The sequence below is a fragment of the Cucumis melo genome, chromosome 2 (genome assembly GCF_025177605.1).
Source record: "Cucumis melo cultivar AY chromosome 2, USDA_Cmelo_AY_1.0, whole genome shotgun sequence".
NCBI lineage: Eukaryota > Viridiplantae > Streptophyta > Magnoliopsida > Cucurbitales > Cucurbitaceae > Cucumis > Cucumis melo.
The window spans coordinates 2,419,226-2,443,999 of NC_066858.1; the positions used below are offsets into that span (position 1 = coordinate 2,419,226).

The 24,774-nt window shown below is 29.8% G+C and overlaps 3 protein-coding genes and 1 non-coding gene across 6 annotated transcripts; all 4 read right to left on the reverse strand.

Moving 5' to 3' along the window:
- Positions 1–432: 432 nt before the first annotated feature.
- Positions 433–4,165, reverse strand: LOC103492350 (glycerophosphocholine acyltransferase 1). 3 transcript variants are annotated; one of them, XM_051081359.1, is made up of 9 exons: positions 4,045–4,165; positions 3,711–3,799; positions 3,495–3,614; positions 3,292–3,349; positions 3,097–3,197; positions 2,222–2,317; positions 2,048–2,141; positions 1,256–1,493; positions 433–1,155 (listed from the first exon to the last, which is right to left on the reverse strand). In XM_051081359.1, exons 2-9 carry the CDS (start codon positions 3,792–3,794, stop codon positions 789–791), a joined length of 1,158 nt encoding a protein of 385 aa, XP_050937316.1. In that variant the 5' UTR covers positions 3,795–3,799; positions 4,045–4,165; the 3' UTR covers positions 433–788. The 3 variants fall into 3 exon arrangements, with proteins under 3 accessions (XP_050937316.1, XP_008450899.2, XP_050937317.1); XM_008452677.3 differs by having other exon boundaries at positions 4,012–4,140; XM_051081360.1 differs by having other exon boundaries at positions 3,711–4,046.
- A 5,794-nt stretch (positions 4,166–9,959) lies between these two features.
- LOC103492351 (phenylalanine ammonia-lyase-like) lies at positions 9,960–12,601 on the reverse strand. The gene has a single exon (XM_008452678.3). It carries the CDS (start codon positions 12,362–12,364, stop codon positions 10,124–10,126), a length of 2,241 nt encoding a protein of 746 aa, XP_008450900.1. The 5' UTR covers positions 12,365–12,601; the 3' UTR covers positions 9,960–10,123.
- Positions 12,602–18,404: 5,803 nt separating this feature from the next.
- On the reverse strand, positions 18,405–23,097 carry LOC103492352 (alpha/beta hydrolase domain-containing protein WAV2). The gene is made up of 8 exons (XM_008452679.3): positions 22,538–23,097; positions 21,394–21,429; positions 21,078–21,156; positions 20,889–20,943; positions 20,515–20,631; positions 20,114–20,278; positions 19,775–20,018; positions 18,405–18,837 (listed from the first exon to the last, which is right to left on the reverse strand). The coding sequence occupies exons 1-8, from the start codon at positions 22,773–22,775 to the stop codon at positions 18,821–18,823; spliced, it is 951 nt and encodes a 316-aa protein (XP_008450901.1). The 5' UTR covers positions 22,776–23,097; the 3' UTR covers positions 18,405–18,820.
- Positions 20,707–20,850, reverse strand: LOC127148349 (small nucleolar RNA snoR2/U65). The gene has a single exon (XR_007819224.1). It is a non-coding gene; the product is annotated as a small nucleolar RNA snoR2/U65 (small nucleolar RNA).
- Positions 23,098–24,774: the final 1,677 nt, after the last annotated feature.

Below are 24,774 nucleotides of genomic sequence, written 5' to 3' on the forward strand. Positions count from 1 at the left end.
AAGTTCTAATATATTTTGAGTTTTGGTTAAACTCTATATTTATTTTTAAAAAAATTAAATTAATTAAAAAGGAGGATTGTTAAAATATTCAAACTAAATTGAAATAAGTTTTTAGAAGTTTCGTTGATTTTGCTTCGTCACTATTTTAAAATATGTATCGATTTGAAAATAGCTTTCTTACTTTTAATTTTAAAACTAAAAGTTGAAGGCTAAGTTGCTCCAAATAATTAAAATTTCAAATTTAACAATTGTGTATAAGTATGAAGGACTAAATCAATTTGGTTTCAGAAGGCTCAAAATCTTAAATATCAATTTTCTCTAGGGCTCAACTTTTAAATATCAATTGCTCCAAATAAATCTAATTTATAGCATAGGTCAAATTCTGAAATATCATGAAGAAGAAAATCAAAGAGCAATGACACAAACACAAAATGAAAGTAAACAAATATTCTCATTGATAGAAAAAATAAAAAGGTATCGACATACACAAACCTTACCAAAGTTTGCGATGGGTATGTATGGATTAAACAAATGAAACGAATGGAGAAATCTTAAAACGTTTAAAGTAAAACCTATTTTTCACACCCATTTCCAATGTCTATGAAATGGAAAAACACAAATTAAAAGAAAAAGAACTACTTCATCTCTCTCCTAAAAACACCACTTTGATTATGAAAGCTGTAATACAATACTTACAACAGTCATGGATCAAAATCGATATATATATATAATTAGAGCCAACAGCCTAACATGTTTGAGAGAAAGATCAAACCGGGTACAGCTGCTGATTACGACTGCAATGGCTCGCTCGAATTGATGTCACCTCCGTTTTCGTCTGCGGGAACTGAAGGATGATGATTTTGATCGTCTTGAAGCGGTCGTATCTCTGTTTTCTTCTTCTCTTTCTGAATCACCTGCCGTGGCATGACCTCTAACAGAAAGCTCCCTCCATTCCAGACCGCGGCTGAAACCTTTAGCAACTGGAAAACTACATGCAACCGATAGGATAGGAAGATCGGAACGGCTAATGCCATTGTCAATACCGTAAATATTCCCTGGAATAAGATGTACATGAATAGACGATTCTGATCTCCAAGTAAACCACTTAATTTCCACCATACATTGTTTGTTTTTTGTGCCCTTTTAGATAGTTCCCTAGAAAGAAACCACAAAAGGAGGGTGTTAGCTTGAGTTAAAAAGAAATGCAAATGCTTTTGCTGTTGATGCAATTGATTTTTAGTCACATAGGGAAAACCTGTATGAAGTCATGACTTCGGGATCTCGTAAGAACCGTTGACGACGCAACACATTGACAATCAGAAAGTAAAGAATCTGCCAAAGAGTGTAAGCAACCAAGGGAACTAGAAATAGCCATGTCCATAAGTATGACTTGTCCTCTACATAGGGCCATGAAGCCCGGCGGGAAGTTCCTTCGGGATGCATGGCTTCAAATGTTGCCTCGTTCCACCATCGAATGGTGAAGAAAACCAAACCTGGAAGAGCAACATCGAGCATATCATTAAGTTGTAACACATGGCTCTAGAGTACCAGTTCATGGGTGAAGTACAGCATTCCAATCCAACCCGGAAACAGAATTGTTATCAAACAAGGGCTCGATTTAAATGGTTAATGGTACTACAAACAGAGCATAATCTGTTGTGGTTTTAATATTGGAGTATTCAAGCTACAAGTGGATCCTTCACAGCATTGGAAGCATACTTCCATCTAGCTTGTACCTAGGCTTGTGCTCAATTATTGCATAACTTGTGAAGCTATGTTTCAAAAATCTGAAAATATCTCTTGCAAGATGAAGGATTACCACAAATTGAAGTTCAAGTAATTAAATCATGAATGTAGATTACATTTGATTTCATCAATCGAAAAATAAGATTTCCGAAGTTGACAGAAGCAGGTGAATGCTCAGTGCACCCCCAATTACTATATTTTTTAGCAACTTCTTCAGCTATCAATAAGATTCCTTTAATTAATTTTTCTTCACAGGTGACTTTTACGGAAAAATGTTGGTAAAAAAGAACAAGAAACTCACCAGGAATTAGATGTATAAGAACGCTAACTATTTTGTCAAAAGAACTAAAAACCAAGCTACAACGCCAAACTATGATCGCCCAAGCTAATGGTCCCTACAGCAATAGTTGGAATGTCAAAATGGAAGTACATGAAAAAAATTCCCAGTCAGATTACAAAATTGCGCAATACTAACCTCTGCAAATGAGAAGCAAATCATGAAAAGTTTTTCATTTTTTGGATACAGAAGAAGGTCAACAATGAAAATCGTGTTTGCATAATAGCAAAAATCCTGAGTAAGGAATATAAATATGTTAGCTCTTCAGCATGAAAGGCTTCCTGATGAAATACAATAAAAGTGATAGCAGCTATCCAAGCATATGTATCTTAGGTAAGTTGGAAATTTATGAAATGGGTTGTGATTAAAAAAAACCAAAGGAAGAGTTCCAATGGACATTTATCTACCGAGATGCACCTATCCCCCTATGAGTTCTCCCATTACACACAAAAAACGAATTAAAATATTTAAAGAAAGATGTAAGAAGAATTTGTCACATGACAATAAATCGAAGAATTTAATGAAATGCACAAAGTTAGGTGTGGCTTGAGATGCACTGAAATACTTTTATATCTATTGACAAACAGTATAACCTCGAGAGATTTGAAAATCGACCAACTCTAATTCTCAAACAAGACCTGCCTCCTCATAATTCCACCAAACCTGCTGCGGAAATTGCTTTACTCGAATCACATTTAAACTATCGAATACACGAAACTTTCAAACATCTCCTTCCATCCAACCACGGTTCAAGTCGATGACATCTTCTCGATGGATTTTAAACATATATGAAAGCCCACTAAATGATGTATCTCTTTCTATGGTTGCTGAATACCCAGCTTCTAGACTCTACATCCAAGAAAATGCCATTATCCAAACCCAGCAACAACAATAGGCGATTTAAATTATCTGAAGTCTCAACTAGAGAAGGATTTTATACATTTTATGTTGTATGAGAATCACGTTTACAAATTGAAGGGAAATGAAAAAACAAGAAAAGATGCAAAGCTTACCAAGAGGTAGTAATGCCATTTCTTGAACCGATAGTATATCCAACGAAGAGGAACAAAGGTAACATAAAAGAAACAATATACATATGGAATATCCTGAGGTCCTGATCAGAAAAAATGGCGAAAAAAAGGAAAATCAATCCAATATTGCAAAAAGTAAAAGCATCGCAATCCATTGATTCAGATGATTCAACTCACTCGCTCCTAAGATGAAGCAGAATCCTCCGAAACCAAGAACTCCAAGCAGGTGCGTAACCTAAACAAGTTGGAAAAAAAAACCAACCGCCTCACAAACTCAGATTTAAATGCAATAGAATCATTCTCGTGATGGCGGTAAATGGAAATTCAACAGCATCAAACCATCTAATCGACTCGATTCGGCACTACGGTGAGAGACAAACCTTATTGATGAATCGTTCGTGTTCTTCGGCCTGCTTAGCGATCTTTACCGCCTGTTTAGATAGAATCTCTTTTGTTTGAACTGCTTGTTTCGATAACATCTCTTTCGTTTGCGCCATTTTCTACAAATCGAATCAACAAATTGCAAAACTTAGAGAAAAAGACAAAAAAAGAAAAGAAAAAAGAATGAAATCAAATCAAAACAAAACAAAACACACCTTGGATCGGTCCTTCAGCGTCTGTTTAACCTGTTGATACGAGTCTCCATCTATATCCTCCATGTGATCTTCGTTCTGCGCCATTTTTGCTATCATACAACACGGATTTCAGAACTCGGAAAGATGAATTTACAGAACGGAATTTGAAGGAATAAAAAATGAAACGACCAAGAAAAACTAGTTTGACAAAGATTTTGTTCTTCGTGTAATTTTCTTAAAAAATTTAATATCGTTGAATTGAATTCCAAATTAAAAGACTTATGTATAGAATCAAAGAACTCGTGAATTTCCTTTTTCTCACATTTCTAGAAGCTACGGATTCATTTGGACTCACGTAAATTAAAATCGAAGCATGGGATTCCAAGATGGTTCTACACAAATTTATTTTTCTTGTTTATCATTCCATCTCTATACCAAATTTCTAACATTTCTATAGTTTGATTTAATTTTGTCTCGTTTAAATTTTGTCAAAAGATTGAATAGAATAGATATGTTTAGTTTATTTTTTCAAAGATTTATTTAGATTTGACAAAACGATATTTAAAAAAAAAAATTTGTAAGGAATGAAAAGAAATTAAAACGTAAAAAAAGAGAGAAAAAAAAAACTATCTATAGGACAAACTTGAAATATTTAAAAAGTATACCAACTTTATTAATGCGATAAATATTTTAATAATTTGTTATATTTAATTTATTAAAATATTCAACACATTTAAAATATTAGAAATGAAAAATATTATTTGTTATATTTATATATATATATATATATATATATATATATATATTCATTCCTTTTGTTTAAAATGGCGTAATATTTAGAGAAATATAGAAACTTTCTTAATCTATTTGTAGTAGAGACTAATAGACACTAACGGACATTTGTTAATATCTATTAACATTTATGAATAATGGATGATAATAATTTATCATCGTATAATAACGATATTTATTATATTTATAAGTATTTTAGTCTATTTAAAAATAAATAAAAAGTATATTAGGTAATGAGATTGACAATAAAACCTAAACAAAAGTGTGGTTTAAAAAGAAAAGAAGGACTAATTTTATGAATTTAATATGATTTATGTGGTTAGCAAAGCTCTATTATATGTTTTCTCAAAAAAGAAAGAAAAACTTTATTTTATGATGCATTGATTCTTTGTCAAAAATGTTCTAAAGTGATAAAAATTATAATTTTATTAATTAAGCATGCCTATAATATTACATCAATATAAAAAGTTATATGTTAGATATCGGAATCTATTGTTTTTTTTTCACTATTTTCTATAAATGATTTTCGGATAGATTTTTTAAAAAAAAAATATAACAAATCGATAAAGTATTTATATTAGATAGAAAAATTTTAAAAACGGAAAAAATCAATAATGAAAAATACCAAAAATACCCCAATCAATATGCGATTAATCTTCTTCTAAACAATCTTGTACTTCAATCTAAACTGATACTTTACTAACGTTTAGCTCATGACACAAGATCGTGTGTTCTTTTTTAACAATGAAAAAAAGTTTCAAATTTGATCGTGTTGACCATGACAAACGATCGTGTTGACCATGAAGAACGACCGTGTTGATTATGGTAAACGTTCGTGTAGTCTAATGTAAATAATCATTAAACTTCAAGTCTAACGATTGTATTGACTATACTAAACGACCGTATTTATCATGCTAAACGATCGTGTTAACTATCATAAGCGATCGTTTAAATCATGTCAACACGATTGTGTAGATCATTTTAAACGATGGGAAAAAGGATTCAAATTTAAATGATCACGTTGACTATAGTAAATGATCGTATTGACAATGATAAACGATCGTTTAGATCATATCAAAATGATAACTAGACGATCTTGATATTTCGATATTATTGAATAGGAGAAAGATTATGTAGCTTCAAAGAATCTTGCCAAAAACGGTGAAGATGGAATAAGAGATTTAAACAGAAAAACGAATCGTTTAAAAATAGAAGAAAAATATATGGAAGAGGAGACGAGGAAATCTGGAAAAGAAAATGAATAAATCGCAAAGAAGAAAAAAAAAAATAAGTGACGAATCGTACGTAGCATTCAAAGACAAATCTGGAATTTATAAAAATATTCTACCGACTTCATGAGTTTTTGCCGGCTGTAATTATTTGTTGGTTTTGTTACATTTATGAAAATTGACTCTTTTTTTTTTTTTTTTTCTAGATATGGTAGTGGATGTAAAGTTTAATTTGAACCAAGGTTTAGAGGAGATTGGAAGACTAATTTACTTTTGAGTCAACTAATGATATTGATACAATGTTTTATATATAAAGAGCACAAAATTGAGGAAGGCTTGAGTAATCATGAATGACTAGACCTACGCTAAATCTGCCGGTAATCCTTAAATTTGAAAATGTTATACTTTTAGTTTTAAAATTTGAGTTTCATTTAAATTTATGCAATATATTTCAAATTTTACATTTCCAACTCAATTTATTTGACTACATATTCATTTTTCATATTCGATGCTAATATTTGTTAATTAAATTTTTTTCGATAAATTATGAAAATAGTAAAATAGACAAAATACTTATTCTTCGTAAAAACGATAGAATCTTTATTTCTGTATTATTTTTCAAAAAATCCTAATTTTTTAATTAGAAATTATAATAAGTTAAATTACATTAGTTTTTAATCACTATAAAAAATTTACTTCATAATTATTTTATCTTAAATTAATTAATAAACATTAAGGTTAAAAACTGAAATGAGTATTAAAATAAATAAAAAGTTAAAAGAGTAAAGGTAAAAAAGAGAGAATAAAATAAAATTCAAACTTCAAACATATAAAATGATAATATTTTAAAAATTAAATACTAAATTCAAAATAAATTCAAAATTGAAGAAGTAAGATTTTCCTTTTTTTCACTAACGAAATATTTAATAGCAAAAGGAACCTTGATGTTGATGTTTATGCTTCACGGAGTGAGCACCATGTGGATACATTGATGACGTAAATGTCTCCTGATTGGTCGATAATTGTGCGCAAGTACACGTGTCAGATTTAGATACAAATGTCGTTAGAAATCTCTTCACCCACTCATTTCTCGCCACGTATTTCCTACGTGGCCGTATATGAAAAAAAGGGAATACGATGCCGTATTTGAATTGGATTTCATAGAGGAAAAGTTAAAATTTTTGTTTTTGTAATAAATTGAGAACACAAAAAAATATATATATTAAAATAAATATAATATAATATATAAAAATAAAATAAATAAATTATAAAACCACAAATTTTCATAATTTTCCAAAAAATTAATTTTAAAGTTCATTTTAAATTACAAAAACATTCAACCACCTTTTTTGTTTCACAAATTTTCCATATACTTCAAACAAACATTCATTATATTTGTTTATTTTTATATAATTTCACTTTTAAAAATCCAACATATTATTATTCAATAAACTTTTAAATTCTTTTGAAAAATATTTTTTAATACTTTACAAAAGTGTGAAATTTTCATGTATGAGAGATTAACAAAAAAAAATATATATATATATAGCGTAATTAATTTATAAATCAAATGTGAATCCTTTTATTATTATTAATTTTAATTAATTATTAAATATAAATAAATTTCCATCAATTTTTTTACTATTAATATTTTATGATATCTTAACTGTATTTTAGGAATGTTTTAATTAATTTATATTAATTTCTAAAATATAGGAGAGTCGTAAAAAAATGATAAAGTAGATGAAATATTTTCGTTCAAAGAAAAATCAAGAGTAGTGAGTTTTTGTAATGATTCTTTTAACATAAATTATGAGCAGACTTTATATTTATTAGATGACCAAATTTAAAGTCATCGTGTTAGTTAAATTGATAAATATGTAGTAGATATAGAAGTCTCAACATGGAGAAACTTTTTTCCTTATATTCTTTAAGTTTAGTTTTGTGTTCCAAATCACTTTTTGTTGTTTTATGGTAAATTTATTTTTAATTTTTTTTATAATATAATTAATGATGAAATTTATTCTCTTCTACTAACTTTTGAATTAATTATACTCTAAGTTTAATGGAACTAAAGTAATTAAAATATGCAAGAGGTGAAAAGTTGGAATAAAATGGTTTTTCATCTACATTTTAAAAATTAATTAAAAGTTAAATATCTTATAAAATCATTCACATCTCTCAATCTCCCACTTATTCATATTTTCTTCTCTCATACTAATTATTTTGTATCTTTTTCAACATTTCAAATTATTTTTCTTTTTCAAATATTTGGGTATAAATATCTGATTCTTTTTCTTTTCTATTCATGTTCACAAGTCACTAAAAAAAGCTGTAGGCGTCAAGAAAAAAAATTCAAATTATGTTTTTTATTCTCTTCTCATTTTCTTTTTCTTAATTTTAGTTTGTTATCTATTTTTTATGTTTATGTATATTTCTTTATTTATAGATTTTTGCGATGCCTGGAAGCAAGCAATCGACCCAACAAAAAAGATACATAGAAATTGATGAGGATTCAAAGATGAAGAATGTAAAAGTGGAAAACTAAAGAAATAACGGTCTGAAGCGTCATTTCCAATTTTGCAAAAAATAACAAAGTTGCAAAGATGCCAAAGAACTAGGTTTTTCAATTTTTTATTACTGCTTTGTAATTAAGTATGATTTTGATGTAAAGATGTAGGATGTGCTTACTGCTTACCACTATAGTATATTTTGAATCTTATAATTGAAGAATTGAAGTGAAAAAATTGTCTTCTCTATTTGTATTATTTCAATAATATATTTTTATTTAAATTTAATTATTTATTTTCGAAACAATAACTAATTATAATTTTTGGAAAATTTTCTAAATAATTATACTTCTTGAATAGGGTAGGAATACATAAAATATATAGAATTAGAACAAAATGTTCAAATAATAATCAAGTCAATGTCGATATTCAATCCAATCCATTTAAACATTCGAGATGTAGTTGATATACATATATAAAAAAAAAAAAAAAAAAAAAAAAAAAAAAAAAAAAAAACCTACTCACTGATCTAAAGTATGATTGAATGGATTGTTTCATACTCATACTATCAAATTCTTTATATCTTTTATCTCATTTGATTTATACACATATATATAACAAGTCGAGAGAAAGAAGTCTCTCAAGAATGAAGCTGAAAACAAAAAATCATGAGTAAATAAATATAGCTTCATACTATTTGTGTAATTAATTACTATCTTTTTATTTAGTCAAATAAAATTAAAAATTAACGTGCCTAGCACATGTTACCAACTAGTAACCAATAAAACTTTGTTAAATTTATCCTATAAATCTTTTATGCCGACTCAAAAACATGATCAATACATTTGAATCAATAAACCCAAAAATGATTTTCTTATTTTTTTCCTCCAAAACTCAACTCTCTCATATTCACTCCCCGACCTCCCCGCTCTTTATTTTTATTTATTTATTTATCCAAATTGGTATCTTAAAGAAAATGACAAGAAAATTGAGTCCAAAAATAATAATAATAACTAGCATATTGGTGTTAACATCCGTGAGACAAGGTGAAATAGACAAAATAATAATAATGATAATAAAATAAAATAAGAACAATTCATATAAAAAAAAACTTTACGAAATTGTAGATAAATGTTCTCACAATAAGTGTACTCAACCAATATGAAGAATCTAAAACACAATCATTCAATTATAGAAGCCACCTTATTCTAATGCTTAAAGAGTTAAAAGAATTTTAACGACATGAACAAGAATAAGGTTTTTTTAAAAAAAGTTGAGATTAAAACAGTCGTTTATAAAAGTTTAAGAACTAAAATAGAACAAAAAAAAAATAAAGTTTTGGAACTGAAATAAGATTTAGGTTAATTTAAACCTAAGATATAAATTGTATTACAATTTTTCAGAAATCTTAATTTATAATTTTTTTTTATACAAGTTGAAAACAAAATGAATTTAAGAATAACATAAGTGGAACCGAATAACAAAATCAACTCATGGGACGATTTTAAAACCACACAATCAAGAAATCAAAATGTTGAGCACGAGAAGCTAAAACATGAATGACAAAGTTACATTTACGATTAACTCAAAGAAATCTCTCCATTGAACCCATTTAAATGGAGCTCCCGAAGAGAATTTTCGAAATCCTAAGCTCGTTTGCAAAGTTAGAAATTCAAACTAAAAGGTTTCGAAAAAAACTTTGGTGTCTGTTTCGATCTAAATAAGAGAAAAATAACAACTTTATGAATCATAGTAATTAAACACTATAATAATTAACCTCGACGAGATCCATAAAACCTTACGGATATTAACATTATTAATAGGATATTGAAAATTAGTTAAAAAGCCTAATACTTGATCTTATTCTTCATACAATTTCCTCATCTAATCTCTAAAATTTGCCCTAATTCTTCAAACACTCCATCAAAACATTTCCAAGCTTCCCTTCATCAATGGCTTCCACCACTTTCTCAATATCTTCTCCAGGGCTAATCTTCTTTGCTCCACTCAACAGTTGAGTCCCCAATTCATTTCTCACGAATCGGTAGATCGGGTAAGTGCTGCATTTCTTGATTCTATTTTCAATTTCGAAATCACCATTCTCGAATCTCCCTCTTGCATTTTCAACGTCTTTTTCCAATTTCGCCTTTAATTCCTCAAGAAACTCCGGAATTTGCTTGAATATGGCAATCCCTGTTTCGTTTCTGTTATCTTTTTTGTCTGTTGCAACTCCTTTCAATGCTTTCTCAACTAAAACTTCTAGTAACTTTGGGATTAAGGTGTAGGATGTGTTGGTGGGATCGTCGATGTAGGAGAAGACTTCCTCGCGCTCGATTACTTGCAAGAGATCTTTCTCGCAAAATCTTGATTCCAGAAGAGAACCATATTCTGCCATGTAGAGTGTTTTTCGGATGGTTTGTAGAAGGGCATTTTTCACTACCTCCCTCATATTTTCTTCGTATTGTCTTAAATCGATTGCTTGGCAAAGCGCTACCATGTATGTTGCAGACATGAGCTTTAGTATTTCAATGGCTTCAGCGGATTTTCTGGCTGAGATTAGACCTAGAGAGTTTACATCTTGATTGTGTTGTTCTGCACTTTGGACATGGGTTGTGACAGGATTTGCTAAGTATTGGAGCTCAGAGCAATAAGCGGCCATGGCGATTTCCGCCCCTTTGAAGCCGTAGTCCAAGCTAGGATTTGGTCCGCCGCTCAAATTAGATGGTAATCCGTTATTGTAATGATGACATACGAGTTCAGAGAATTGGGCAAACATTAGCTTTCCAATTGCAGCGATGGCGATTCGAAGATTATCCATGGAGACTCCAATTGGGGTCCCCTGAAAGTTTCCTCCATGTACAGCTACATCTCGACTAACATCAATTAATGGGTTATCATTCACAGAGTTGATTTCCCTTTCGATTGAATGAGTTGCCATTCGAATGACTTCAATTTGGGGTCCGAGCCATTGTGGAGAGGTTCGAAGTGCATAACGATCTTGTTTTGGCTTTGTCAATGGATCATTTTCAATGCAGATTTTTGCTTCTTTCATGAAATCGCTTTGGTTCAAGAGGAACTCCATGACTGCAGCGGATTCAATCTGGCCAGGGTGGTGCTTAAGCTTATGGGTTAACGGGTCTGTAAATTCTGGCTTCCCAAGCATGGCTTCACAGAACAAAGCAGAGAGAACACTGGCTAAAAGAGCCAAAATGTTGGCGTCGTAGCAAACCGTAGCAGCAACAGCTGACCCAACAGCAGTTCCATTGACTAGAGCTAAACCTTCCTTTGCTTGAAGCTCAAATGGGCCTGCAATTCCAGCTCGTTTGAGAGCTTCAATGGCACTAATCTCATCACCTTCAATGGTAGTAACCTTGGAATTATGCCTTCCAGTGACAACGCCAGCAATATAAGACAGAGGAACAAGATCTCCAGAAGCAGTAATCGTCCCTCTCAAAGGCAACTTTGGGATCAAATTCCAATTCATCAACTTCACTACAGCTTCCAGAATTTCCCAACGAATCCCTGAGTAGCCTTGCATCAATGTGTTTGTTCTAACAAGCATCGCTGCCTTCGAGTAGCTAGATGGAAGGTTCTCCTTTCCAATGACACCAGCATTGAGGAATCTAATAAGCTCTGTTTGGAGGTCGGATATTTTGGTCGTACGGCGATGAGAGGTGGCACCAAAGCCAGTGGTAACTCCATATATATCGATTCCACTCGATACTTTCTCAGCAACCCATTTTGCACTTTTGGCCACACGATCATGTGCCACAGATTCATTCATGATGACTTTGACATTGCTTCGACGAGCAATGGCGGTTACCTGAGCGACAGTAAGCTTGGTGCCTTCAACGTCAACAGTTTGAGCCTCTTGAAACTCTGATAACATGCAACAAACCTCCTCAAAATGGGTGCGGCTGAGAGCGTTGGCAGCTTTGACCCAATGGTCGGAGGTCGAAACGGAGGAAGCCGATTTTGATAGAGGAACAAAACCGGTTTTGGAGCGAGCTGAAGAGCAGAGAAATTGAGAGTTGGCCATTAGGAAGAAGAAGAAACTTCGGAAAGAAAGGAGAGTGATTGGATTGTGTAGAGTTCTAAGATTGTTGGATGAGTTTTGTGGGATTTGGAAGAAGAAATTGGACATGAATTTATAGCAAATTTTAATGGTTTGATTTCTAATTTCTTGCTGAAGTTGAAGCTGAAATTCTGAGGAAATTACACAAAACAGAAGCTTCTACTTCCCTTTCATGAAAAATCATCTCTTTTTTTTTTCTCTCTTTCAAAACATTTTGTTTTTTCTTTTGTATTTTACATTCTAGTTTCTTAGTCTTTTTTCATGGACAAATGAGCATTGACTGATGGTGAGATCTCTCTCTATTACAAGACTCCTTGCTTTTTCGTTATTATTAACATAATTATCTAATTTTAGGTTGTGCACACACACACACATTAAGCACTTAAAAGAACCCAAATAATAGAACAACTAAGTTGAACTGTTCTTTCTTTTTTTTCTTCTGAAATAGAGTTGAATTAAGGTTTTGAAAAAGAATAAAGCTTAGTTAATATCAAAGGTCTTATGCTGGTTGTTTTATGTTCAAGAATTAAAATATTTATTGATTTTTCGATATATTTGTAAATTTAAAGGTTCGATATTGATAAGTATCTATGAATATCTTTCCAAAAAAATGCTGATAAAATACAAAATCTATCGATTATTTAGTCTAATATAAGAATACTAATAAAAATCTACAGCTTAGTCTCATTAATTATTAATCTAAATAAAATTTCATAAATTTTGTAACTTAGATATTTTTCGTATATCCATAAAATTAAAATAAAATCTCTCTGTAGCCTTAAAAAAAACATCTCTCTTGCCTTATAAAAAACTTTTTTCTTATAACGTACATATCAATATATATATATATATATATATATATATTTTGACATACACTTTTTTAAAAAATCAGTAATTAGAAAATGCAGTTTTTTTTTTTAAATTGACAAAATAGTTAAGTATAATAAATTTTGTGTTTTAGTAATTTTTGATGTGATACTTAAATGCTCTTTCTTTTTCTATTTTTGGAACTTCCGTTTTTTCCCTTTATTTTATTTATTAATTACTTTTTGGTTACACTTAAAAAGTCTTTCTTTTTCTATTTTTGGAACTTCTGTTTTTTTCCCTCTATTTTATTTATTAATTACTTTTTGGTTACACCAACTTTTGATGAACAATGGCTTTTCAAACTCAGAGTTTGAGATTGACATATTTTTCTAAAAAAAAAAAGGAAAAAGAGAAAAAGAAGTTTGAGATTGGACGTAAGGCAATGGTATAGACATAGTGGGGAGATTTATATCATAATTATTTAAATGTTAGTTACATATGAATCTTCCCTTCACATTTACTTTTAGAAAAATAAAAATATTTTGGTCCTTTCAAATTCTATGGAACAGGAAATTACACTGAATATTCTGCTGTTTTTCTTTTCAATTTCAAAGAAATTTTGAAAAATATGGTTTTCTTTTGTGTGAACAAAAAAAAAATAAAATAATAATAATAATAATAAAAAAAAAAAAGCAGAAAGGAAGGAAGGAAGGAAGGAAGGAAGGAAGAAATTAGACTGTTGAAAATAAAATGTTTTTAAGTCATACCTTATAACAAAATTATTATCGTAATCAATCAAACTTCTAAAATATTTATAAAATATAACAAAATTTTAGATTCTATAATACATAATTTAGATCGATAGAATTTACTAGAATTTAGAAATATTTTGGTTTATCTTACTGTATTTAAGAATTACTCTTTAATGCACCTTAAGTATTCTTAATTTAAAAAAAAAACGTTTTTTTTTTTATTAAATACTATGATGATTTTGAAAACAAAAAAGTCATGTCAATTAACATTAAACTAAACTTGCTATGGCAATCAGTAAGTGAGTTGAATTAGGTTCATTTTGACTTACACTAAGTAGCATTATACTTAATAATTGTAAATATATTATTACAATATGTTTATAGGTCAAATAAATTAAAACTATTTTCTCTTTCGATATATACCTACATGATAACAATATGTAGTTTTCTTAGTATAATTAGAGGTGGAGATTTGAACCACATATCTTTTGGTCCTTTTAACGTATGTTGTTGTAAGTTGAGCTAAACCTTTTGACAAATTGTTTATTGTTGCGTTTTGTTATCTTTTTATCATTTTCACCCTAAGTTTTTTACTTTGCATAAGATTTATTAATTTTATTTAACTAATTTCGATAAAAATTAATGTTTGATACTAACATTTATTTTAACCTCAACCAAATAAATATCTTATTTCAAGTTTGATAACTATTTCACTTTTAGTATTGAATTTTTGAAATTTAAGTTTATAAATAATATTTAAATCTCTAAACTTCTTTTATTGTTTTTAATGTTCGATTAACCAAATCCATACCAAAATCTTTACAATTTCTCTTTAATTTCAAACCTATAATCTTTGTTTTTTTTAAAAAAAAAAAAAAGGGAAAAAGAAAAAAATAGAACAAAGAACAATGTCATTGTGGAGACCCACTTAATAATAATTATAATTTTAAAAATTAAGTTATTTAAAAGTAGGTAAGCAATTTCTTGTTCTTCCCCATTGCATTTCTAAACTTATCCCTTTCATATTCAACAAACTCTTGATTTTAATTCAAAGGTAAATTATAAAGAAATATCTCAAACTTTTTTTTTTTTTTTAAAATATATTTGGATTAGAAATTCTTTATAATTTTATACAAAAATTTGTACGTAGCAACTTCGAACAAAAACTTTGGATCACCGTATAAATTTAAATCTCGATTTCTATTTGAAATTCTAAAAAACTTCTAGCTACCTCAAAGATATATTTGATTTAAAGCAAATATCGGTTTACCCCATTAAATTTTGTAATTGTATCAATTTAAACCTCAAACTAATAATTGTATAATTTAAACCGTAAACTTTCATAAACATATCAATTTAAACCTTGAATTCTCAAATTTCATAAGTGTATCCAAGTAAAACATAATAGATAGTTTAAATCGATACACTTATATAAACTAAAGATCTAAATTGATACATTTGTAAAAGTTTAGAGTCTAAATTGATACAAATCCCAAAGCGTAACGTTAAAGGGTATAAATTAATATTTGTTATATATATATATATATATATATATATAATTTTAATTAAACAGTAAAATTCAAGGAATTTATTATAAGTGAGACTATTAAAAACCAAATTCAAAATAACTTTGATTATAAAATGGATAATATATGAAACTAATATATAGTACAATAATAATTAAGATGCTAAAATTGTCATCAAATAACAAGTGGTTGTAATGTTTTGCAATTTTGTTATGACTTTTGAGGCAATGAAATGACCACACAATATGGAAAGGAAAAAACTCTCTTGGCCCATGCAATCATTTCAAATCAATCCCTAATACTTCAACTTCAACCCAACAAAAGTTTATATATATATATATATATATATATATATATATGTTCATTTTTGGGAAGTTAAAAGCTCAAATCTTCCTATCTAATTAACAATAAATAACAAAATAATAATCATAACACATCATAAAAAGTTAAGTCTCAAAGTGAGTTGTTTATATATATATATATATATATATATATATATATATATATATTTATATATTTAAGTTTGTAAGGTTTTGGTCTAATTTTAATTATTTGATTTGTAGGTCTATGATTTGTGAATAAATTAATCTTAAACATCCACATCATGGAAATAAATAATAATAATAAAAATTAAGTTGCTTTGAGCAAAACAAGAACGAGAATATGGAAAAAATATACCTTCTTTTTAGTTTTTCTTTCAATCGTCTATCTGTTTGTGTCATTAGATTCTTAAAATGTTACGTATTTTAAGTGATTTTTGTCTTTAGGTTTTTGAATGTTACATATTAATCTTTAAATTTTGAGTTTTGTTTTTATTTGGTGGGTTTTTGGAAAACTTGTTCTTATGACGTTCATTTTTTTTTCTTTTTTTTTTTTTTTATCATTACTCACCTTTTTCTAGGGGTTGTTAATTAGTGTTGATGTTTATCGGTTAAATTTTAAAAAATATATGATTAAAGTTTGTTAGTTTTCATTAATTTTTCATCACTAATAAAGTTAATTTTTATAATTTCACCTCATGAGTATTTTAAATTAATTAATCAACGCCAAAAGACGAAAATAGGCATCGTTGAAAAGTGAGGCATTCATAAACCATACAATGCTAAAACCTAGAGACAATATAAACTAATGTTTTGGAATCCATATATTAAATGTGTAATTACAACCTTTCCAAACCTATAAAATATATTAGTTTATATAAAGTGAAAATAAGATTTAAAATTTAGAGATAAAAGAGTTTTTCTTGTTTAGAAAAATACATGTGGTGACAACTGACTATGGCAGCTCGATCACCGACAAAATCCCCGAATACCTCTTCCATCGTTGTTCCAACGGACCGCATCGTTCCGAACTTTCGATTTCTTTATTTTTGGTACTCTCCCTAAACTTACACTCTTTATTCATCATTACAAATTGCTTTACCTCATCTATTACTAAGGCATCTCTCAGAGAAATTATAAACACTATAAAAATAAATAAATAAAAATATATACATGAAATTAAAATAACAATAAAATATTTCCTTTGAGTATAGGTTTGTGTGGCTTAAAATCTTAAATTAAATTAATATCATTTATTTCAGAAGTACCTATATACTTTTTAAATTACACTACTATTATTCAAAACTATCCTTAAAATAATTCTTTTTTCAAATTTTCAATTGCTTAAAATTGTATGATAATGAATTAAACAATGTGCTGATGATCCAAACTTTTCGTTACAGATCATTGTTGCATCATTCGTATGAAATTATGTCCAAAATTCTAGAGAATTTATACTCTAACGACAATATATTTTTGAAATGTTTATAAAATTTTAGATAAATGTAAGAAACATTTTTTTTTAAGAAGAAATAGCAAAGTTCCAAGAGTATTCTTTTTAATTATATAACTTGACCTAATTTTTATCTCTGCTAATAATTTATTGTTTATTTTGGAGCAATATCCGCAAGCTTTTCTCACTCTAACGTTTAAAGAATAAAAGCAAACAAATTACAACCGATAAATATAATGATATTTATTTTCTTCAAAACTCGTTACTGTTCAGTGATTGATTCGAAAATAAAGTTTAATTATATATCATCTAACATAGAGAAAAAGGTATTTTATTAATAGAACGACACCTATTGGACCGAGATTTGTCCAAAAAAGGGAGAGCAAAGAAGATAAACCAAGCATCACTTTGGCACGGCAACGGAAAACAACCAAACTTACGCGGAGTTAATATGTATGAAGTTAGTAAATTTGTGTTTGGGATATAGAGTTGTAAGATGGAGTTTCTCGATACATACTAAAATTAGAGAGAAAAATGATAAAAGAAATTTCTACGACTTATTAAACTAGCAATTCTCGTTACATAAAATTATATAATGGTGAAGAATAGAGATGAAATAAAAATTTTCAATAAAGAGAAATATAGAAATAGTTCGAAGAGTTACCAAACAAAAGTCCAAACTTAAATAGTGTTTATTGTTGAAGTCAAGTTATTTAGGTCAAAAGATAGACAACCAAATACATTATTTCTGAAAAATAAAAAATGAGCAAGGAATTTAGTTGAACCCTACCAAACAAATGAGTTGTTTGTTTGTATAATCTAATGTATTTCAAAACTTTAAAATCGTTAAATTAAGAAGTATAATGTCTATAATTACTTCTGTCCCTTTTGCATATATTTTCCAACCAGATTCTAACTGTAAAATAGAAAAAGAAGGCTCTCAAACTAAGTCCAAACGAAGTAGGAGCAAACATTAAAAACTGAAAAACCAAACCGATTGAACCAAAATCGATTTGTGTGGACTTGAAAAATGTCCAAATCGAAAACTTCAAAAAATTATTTCAAAGAATGAAACTGAACGACTTTTACTCCTCGGCAACTAACGTTAGTTCGAACATTTACTAAACCAACCATACTCGGTTTAGTCCCAAATCCAAGTGAGTGATTGAATCCCTACTTCCAAAAAAATAATAATTAACACCTGCTTGCAGCTGATTCCAAATGCATAATATAAGAAAAAAGACAAAAACAAAAAAAGAAATTAGCCTGGGCTTTTTCTTTCTTCTTGTTGCCTTTCAAATTATCATACAACTAAATTAGTTGGAGTTCTTTTTTTTTTTTTGGTGTGAAACCGAAGTGTTCGAAATCCAAATAGTACATACCAAAGGGCACTCTCACTCTGACTCTCTGCCATATATATGAAGCCTAAAATCAAAAAACCCAAAAAAAAACCTCTCCAAGTGAATATTTGATTAACACTACTACTAACTACTACAGCACATTCAATTTGCTTGCTCTCATAAATCTCTAACTGCACCCAACTTTGTTACAGAAGAGAAAGAGAGCTTCCTGTAGTTCCTGAATGATATGCCACAGATCAATTTGGAGAAGGAAGACCAAATCAATATAATTTCAAAAACCCCACTTCCCACCAACTCATCATCTATCTATCTACTGCCATAACCTGAAACCAACACAGCAACACAAAGGATAAATATCCTCAGCTTCATCAAGGAGAAATGAAAAAGCAACGTCTATTAACACAAGAGCTTAATAAAAATGTAATGGCAAATCCAAGGCTCTAATCTATGGACGAATGGCAAAAAACGACAGTACACATTCAACACAAGGAACTTATCCACTACTCAACTCAAATCCTATTTTCTATCTAAGAAGCATGGACAATCTCCATTTTAGGTCGTGTGTCCATGTTGGACACGCAAATTTTCGTGCTCTATTTTTATTTATTTATTTTTAGTTTCAAACATGTGGAGACACGTTTAGGATACTTCCTGGACATGCTTGAGAATTTTTTTAAAGAGAAATGGTCCAATTTAAAGCTCAAATCAATTATATGCTGAACTAAGATTTTTGAGAGAGAGAGAAACCATCTTTTTAACCAAAGATTAGCATAAACATAAAAAATTGAAGTTAGAAAAACTTAAATGATTCATCACCTATAAATGTTAATTAACTTGACATTTTATGTTTTTTAGGGGGGTGCACTTAGTATTTTATGTTAAATTTATATATATCCTAAAAAGTAATAATAGAAAAAGAGAGTATCCCCAATGTGTTCGTGTCCTAGTTTTTTTTATACATATAAAAAAAATTGGCATATTGGTTTGCTGTATTGTGTCTGTCTGTGCTTCTTAGCCTATACTTTGGGTGTTGGCTTTTCCATCTTTAACTAATCTAATTCGTGTGATTTATAACTATTCCTATCCTGACTTTATATCATTCTATGTGTCCTATTTGAATGATCTATCAAACCACTACAGTGACTACACAGTTTAATAAGAACTGTGGGGAAAGGAGTTCCATCATTAGTTATGTAGAAAAACTCGTGCAACAAACTCTATATTTGAAATCTTTGTCTCTTAAACAAGAAATTATCAAACCTTTATCGTCTCCTGATGATTCACTTTCTCTATTCTCTGGCACATTCTGATCGATGAATTGCTGAATTGTTCTCCAATAATGATCGCCGCCAGCTAGCCAAGTGTCCATATGCATGCCAGAGGGGAAGTCGACGAAGAGACAACGGTTGTTATGAGCAGCTGCTTTGGCATACAGCATCTGCATGTGGACTGGGGGAACCATCTCATCTTGTAATCCAGATAAGAAAAGAATTGGCTGCTTAATCTGCAGAGATGGTTTCAAAAATAGCAACTTACAGTTACAACCAAAACAAGTAAACAGTGTCGAAAAGAATGATAGTTTGAACTGTTAAGCCCCACCTTGCCAACTACATCAATGGTGCTCCATGGAGAACGCACAAGAAAATTGAGAACCTTGGGACCTTTTGATCCAGGGCCTCCAATAAACCACTTTAGAAAGGGTAGCAAAACTCCAGCCATATCCAAAATTGAAGTAAAAGTATTTTCTAATATTAGTGCAGCAACCTGTAGTTCAGAATATGGTAAACTACTTACAAAATGCAGAATAAAAAGCACAAAAGAGCTTGAAGAAGATCAACGCATCTTAATGTAGTTTATGACAGTAAAAAATTGACAGTGACACTGAACAAAGAACACTTTGATTCGAAAAAGTCGACTAAATCTCTAGGAAACTTTATCACGATCGATAGAGGCTATACAAGCAGCTGTCATTAGGCAAACCATAGCCCTCCAAACAATACCTTGTCAGGGTTATTTTTGGTAAGAACCGCTCCAACTGCACCCCCAAGTGACCTTCCAAACACTATTATCCTAGACGTGTCAATGTCGGTCCTTTGAGAAAGATGATCCAATGCAGCCTACTCAAGTGAAATAAGAGCATAATGTTTTCAATTACACTTGTTGTAAAAAGAAATAACATTTGAAAAGAGAACAAGTGTAATCACACAAAGCGGCTCTGTAAATCTATAGAAAAAAGATAAATAGATTCCTATGAAGATGTCAAAAAAATTGTTATTGGTTCTATCATAGCATCGTCGGTCACCGCTCTTGAGCTATCGACGATGTGGCATTGAACCGATGTTGGACTAAATAAATAAATAAAACCAAAGCACACCTGAGCATCTCTAGTAATTCCATGCTGAGAAGGATAACCATCACTTGCTCCATAACTGCTTGAGGTCAAATGGCAACAGTGATCATTCCATTAAAGTAGCAGCAGTATATGTATATCAATGAACATATTTGCTGCTGGAATATATTAAAAGGTATACTTGCACTTGCCACATTTAAGTAAAATACATACCCTCTATATGAAAGCATGAAAACATTGCACTGTAACCTCTGTATCATAATGCGGACCATTTCAAGACGATGGGCGATATCTAGAGCAGGAAGTCAAGGTAAAAAAATAGGAATCCATCCCGAAAAGCCATCAGCATAACCAATATACACTAGACTATTTTTTTTATTACCAAATATATACAGCTAAGAGTAGAGATTTCAGACATCCATCATGAATGAAATTCTAATCATGCTGTTTAAAAAATGCTACAACATGTAGTTCACAATAATTTCCTCATATCTAATTTTCACAAAGATGGCGATGACAATCAGGATACTTCCAGCATTTTCTTGGAAAAAAAGGATGGTAGGACCTGCAAGACAGCAATACCACAAAGTAAGCCTTGAAAAGCTACCCCCACATTAAGGTAAATATGTAAACACAAAGAGGGAACAGAAAAGTAAGCAGTATGAATTAAGCTGTTGATGGGTGAAAAACAGACAAATATACGGTTAAAATAACCAGGAAGAAAAATATATGAAAGAAGAATATCCCTATAAATAATAAAACAATTGATAACAAGGATGTATGAGAAAATCCACTTTAGGAGTTATAACTAATAAAACAATTAACGAGAGTCGAAAGATTTTAGAATCTGCAAGGGAAAATCTCTATTTCTTAATTCAAAGTAAGCCCCAATCATCTAGGAAGTCCTTTAAAAAAAATTAGGTGACTGTGAATCTGGATTCCTCTCTAGAAGCATTTCATTACAATCTTGATATGCCACCACCACAAATATAACAACAAAAAGGACCTCATAAACAATGTTATCTATCTTCAGTTTTTCTGATACCCCTTTTGAATCAGCATTTTTATCATTTCAACCTTCAACAGGAAATATTAAACTTCACCATTGTCCATTTAAATCCAGTATGTGATATCCAGCAACGTGAATACTAAATTCCATATACATCCAATACATTGCTCTCTAACATTTAAAAGAACTTTTACATGCCCAGGCACAAATACCCATCGCGAGATTCCTGAAACAAGTACACCACCATCTTAACGCAATGCCCATGTCCCAAATATCTACATTCTCAATCATCCTCAATTTCCCTTCACTTTTAAGCTAAGTTTATATTCCACAGATTTGATCAGCTAAGCATTCAAATTTACTCACAAAGAAATGATTAATCGACCATCCCAATAAACCTAATCATCAATCTCCTCCCTCCATTATACACCACTCTCTTCAGAAAGAGAAACATGAAACAAATTCATCTCGATAACTAATCAAACAATCCAACCATAAAACAAAACTAAGATCCGCCAGTTCCAGGACCAGAAATTAGCTCAGAGTCGCAACATAAATAAATAAAAAAAAAAAAAAATCAGAACATACCCACATCACCTAAACCCTACCAGCAAAATCCATCATAATTCAATCAAGAAAATTCTCAAAAAGAGAAGAATCAAACCTCGGCAATCGGGGAAGAGTTTAATGAACCACGAGTGAAGCCGGACTCCATCAGAAGATCGAAGCCAAACATCCTCATAAACAAGGCGAAGCCGAGATGGTGTAATCGCATAAGATTTAGTAAGTCCAGGAAGAGCCGGCACATAAACCAATCTCTCTTGAAAAGCGACCAGCAACGCCATTCCTGCGACCACCAAACCTCCAACGCCATAAAGCAACGCACTCACATAAGAAACCATACTCGATCTCTCCCGTTGCCGTCGTTTTCCACCGATTTGAGAATTGAAAATTGAAAATTGAAAACTGAAAATTCAGGGTCGGTGGGAAATGGGGAAATTCATGAGATTTTGAAGAAGAAAGAAGATGTAAGACCTGAAAAGATGAATTGGGTTTGAAAGTTCAGAGGAAAACTAAAGTTGGGACGGTGTTGGATTTGCCATTGAAGGGTTATACAGTGAGTGCCTGTTCGTGTTCTTCGTACAGTGACATCGGCAAGCAGTGGTTATGGACTCTATGGCTATGGCTATGGCGCTACTTCTAATCTCTTTTCCTTAGCAAAAAAAAAAAAAAAAAAAAAGAAAAAGAAAAGGAGAAATGATTTTCGATTATGAAATATGATTCAAAGTCTTTTTTTTTTCTTTTTTTTTTTTTATAATGGAGGACTCATTTTAAATTGGAAGATTGTCTAAAACAACAATTAAAATAATTTCATGGTTACTTAAAATATAGAAGCCATCCATAATTTTATAAACACTAACTTAAAAAATACATTTTTATAATTAAATTTAAATTATGATTTTACTTTTATTTTATCATAATATTTTAATTCAATATTCGGTCACTCCGTGTGTAATTAGCAAATATTTTTTATTTTATTTTGGCTCGCAGAGATAAAAGATTTACGTAAGTCACGAAATTTATTGATTTTATTTACATTAAGAATTAGGTTGTTTCTATTCTCAAATTAAGATAATATTATTAGGAAAACTTTTATAAATAAAAAAAAAAAAAGCATAAAGCTAGCAATTTTTTAAATATTTTAGATTTGCTTTTATTTGTTTCTTTCTTTTTTTACAATTTTTTTATCGTCTTTCTCCCTTACTCTCATATTTTAAGTAGTTTAGATTTGGTTAAATCTGATTTTTTTCTAAACTCTTTTAAAATAGATATTAGATTAGATTAACTAAATCTAAAAGATTGTGTATAAAAATTTTGAAAATGATTACGTAACTAACCAAATCTAAACGATCTTTAACCAAATTAAATGATATAATTGAAAAAAAAATATAAACAATAGTGTACAAAATAATAGCCAAATCTAAACGTATACAAAATATAATAAGCCTGTTACCAAATATATTAGGCACATTATTGATTGAGTATTTTCGCTAGCGGACGTGTGAGGTTGTTTTTAGAATTATTTAAATATTCTGTCGCTTTGTTATATTTTTTAAAAGAACCCATATTATTATTCATATAACAAAATAGATAAACTTTTTTTTTTACCGGCATTTATAAAAGAAGAGAATATTTATGGATATTTAGCATCAATTTATAGATATGTCGACATATTGATAGATATTTACATCTTTGATCACAACTAGCAAGCACCCTTTTATTAAAATCTCGATGGTTGATCTCAATTTAAAATGACTGAGACAAGCTATTTCAATGAATCTTCTAAAAGTATGCTAATTGTAAAATATGAAAAGATTTTAAGGTTAATTATGACAATTTCTTATTTTAATTTTTAAAAGGGTGCTAATTCTGAATGGTAATCAATATCAAATTCTTTCTTAAAGACCGAAGGTTCAATCTTCATCTCCATTATTACTATACTATAAAAAATATGAAAACTTATTACAATCACATATAGCTTTTATACGACTCACACCCAAACCAAACAATACAAAAAGGAGCAAGAGTGTTTCTTAAACTATTTAAAACCAAAGACATGAACTCCCTTTACAGTCCTCGAAGACGACTTTCTCAAACTTTTCTATTGTGAAATAATTACCCTGTTGATATTTTTGCCAAAACTCAATTGATGTAACTTTCTAAATAGTTGTTTTATGTTTTTTTAAAAAATCGAGACTTTCTAGTATTGTACTAAAATACGATCGTAAATTTTAACATCTTAGAATTTGTTTTAAATCGTTGATTATAAAGTGTTGATCTAATATTAAATTTACCTTATCGTCTATTATTCATATTGTTAGGTTAATTGTTGATTTAACA